Genomic DNA, 2,650 nt, shown 5'->3' with positions numbered 1-2,650 from the left:
TTTTTGTATTTTTAGTAGAGACGGGGATTCACCATGTTGGCCAGGCTGGTCTCGAACTCCTGACCTCAAGTGATCTGTCCACCTTGGCCTCCCAAAGTGCTGGGATTACAGGCATGAGACACTGCATCCGGCCTAAAAATCTTAAAAAAAAATTCAGCATTATGAGAAAGCACATCCAAAGAAAAAAGAGCCAGGTGCTGCGGCTCACGCCTGTAATCCCAGCACTTTGGGAGGCCAAGGCAGGCGGATCACCTGGGGTCAGGAGTTTGGGACCAGCCTGGCTAACATGGTGAAACCCTGTCTCTACTAAAAATTAAAAAATTAGCTAGGTGGGGGGTGCACACCTATAATCCCAGATACTTGGGAGGCTGGGGCAAGAGAATCATTTGAACCTGGGAGGTGGAGGTCTCAGTGAGCCGAGATTGTGCACTGCACTCCAGCCTGGGCGACAAAGTGAGACTCCATTTCCAAAAAAACACAAAAAACCATTCCTTTCTCAGCCTCCTAACAAGTCAGGAATATTTCTTTTTCCTTATGGATTTGTTTTTGTCCATACATTATTTTCACATAGTTGTAAACTTGTTATAAATATAGTTTATAGGTATTTCACATTACCACTTAACTTTAGCTGCACTATCTTTATGTTGCTACATAGTCTTCGTAAGTATTTCAAATGACTGCAGTATTATATTGGGTGGTTGTACCATTGTAATCTTGAACTTTCCAATACTCTTGAATGTTTACATTATTTACAACTTATAAAATGGAGTTTCATTGTTGCCAAAATGTGTAATTCAAATGAGAGAGTGCATGTATTGACCCTGGATCTAGTAAATACATCATCTGAGTATGTCAACCATTTGAAATATAATTTCCCCATGGAGTTGAATTTGCCAGACCTACTTACTGACTGTGAGTAAGCATGTCCTCTGGAAGCAGTGTGACAGCTTGTCCCAGTCTTGCTGGTTTTCTACTTGCTACTGTAGCTTATGAAATTTCAGTTTGGTTTTCTTATTCATGTGACCATGAAGCCGGGAGCATAGCACTAGGATGGTGAGTGAATTGCATAGATGGGTTCAGACTTTTGAAGGTCATGAGCTCTGAACAGAGGATGGTTCCCACCTCCGCATAATTTCTTTAAAACCATATTATTAGTTCAAGGAAATTCAGCGAAGTTCTGAGTTTTGCTATATGGCCAGCTCAATTCTTTGTTCGTTTGTTTTGTTTTGTTTTGAAATGTAAAATTATTTCAAATTTCAGTTTCCTTTTGGGAATGGGAGGGTCGCCTTGCTTGGTTTTTCTCTAAGCAAATGTTTTCTCTTTTATTGGGTAATTCAGCAATTGATAACAATTGATTTGGGCTGGATATTCATAGAACATTTGCCCTGCACCCTAAAATTTTTTATTGCAAAGAGCAAACAAAAATATTGTCCTATGAACTTGTAACAGCCTGAATTTTTCATACTAACTCCCGTCATCATTTTATATGACATGGGGTGCTTTAACTCTATCCTGGTAACACAAAGGGTACCAACAGAAAGATGAAAAATCTGACTGACTTAAGCATGTTTTGAATTGAGGTCATTATCAATTCAGGGGGATTTTGAAGGAAGAATGGGAATTTTGAAGAGCAGACTGTATATTATTAACAAAGGCTCTCCCCGTGCAGGAAGGCTACCCAGCGGAAGGTGGCCTTTGTTACTCAGGATGTGTAATATTGCTTCAAGGTTTAATTTTAGAACTTCCAAAATAAGGAAGCTTGCATCAGTTCAAGGCACATGGTTTGAAACCTCAGAGTGCCCACTTTTTCTTTTCTTTTTTTAAATTACAAAAATAGCATATGCATTACAAAATGTTTGAAAACTAATGAATTAAAACAAGTTTCTCATAGTCTCTGGCTTGACCAAAGCCTTTGTTAACCTTTTGTGGTAGTTCCAGTCTTTTTTTCTTAGGTACTTTAGAAAAAAAATTGTAATCATGTTTTATATATAACTTGAATGACTTATTTCACTTACCGTGATTTCATATGCTTGTTTCCTGTGTTTACAGTCTTCATGTCAGTTGTAATTTATGCAGAATTCCACCCTTGTGATACTCCATAATTTTTCTGATCATATCCCCCATTATTGGGCATGTAAAATGCTTAATGGTCAGTGGTGTGCACAGTGGTAATTATCCACACCATGTTAATCCGACTCACATGGGCGACTTAATCCTGCTGTAACTTGCCTTTCTCTACTGGTATTGCACTTTAAAAAAAAAAAAAAAAAGGATTCTTTTCTGCCTGTTTTGTCTTTGTCTGTTTTGTGTGATGGAGGGGGACAAGGAAGGGAGCTGGTTGTAATCCACTTCTCAGGTGGGCACTTTGTCTGTTTTTCTTTAGTGGTGAAAGTGGTGCTGGAAAAACAGTGGCTGCCAAATATATCATGAGCTACATCTCCAGAGTGTCTGGAGGAGGCCCCAAAGTCCAGGTGAGTGGGCAGTGGCCCATTATGATACCTTATGCTGTGGGAAATGTAAGAGGCTCCATTTGCTGTTAGAAAAGAATTTTTCTTCCACAGAAAAGACACTGGTTCTTCTATAACTGTGAAACTTGAAATCTGGAATGGAAAGGAATAGCGCGCGTGCACGTGTGTGTGTGTGTGTGTGT

The 2,650-nt window shown here is 39.3% G+C and overlaps 1 protein-coding gene across 1 annotated transcript in view; it reads left to right on the top strand.

Moving 5' to 3' along the window:
• Positions 1–2,650, top strand: part of MYO1E (myosin IE) — a 172,691-nt gene that overhangs the window by 40,152 nt on the left and 129,889 nt on the right. The window contains exon 5 of the mRNA XM_011983206.1: positions 2,384–2,471. Within this exon, the coding sequence (XP_011838596.1) occupies positions 2,384–2,471 (88 nt within the window). The remainder of the gene's footprint in view (positions 1–2,383; positions 2,472–2,650) is intronic.

This window comes from Mandrillus leucophaeus, unplaced genomic scaffold (genome assembly GCF_000951045.1).
Source record: "Mandrillus leucophaeus isolate KB7577 unplaced genomic scaffold, Mleu.le_1.0 Scaffold247, whole genome shotgun sequence".
Classification (NCBI taxonomy): Eukaryota; Metazoa; Chordata; class Mammalia; order Primates; family Cercopithecidae; genus Mandrillus; species Mandrillus leucophaeus.
Note: the sequence above shows the minus strand (reverse complement) of the source record. Positions and strands in the feature narration are given on the sequence as shown.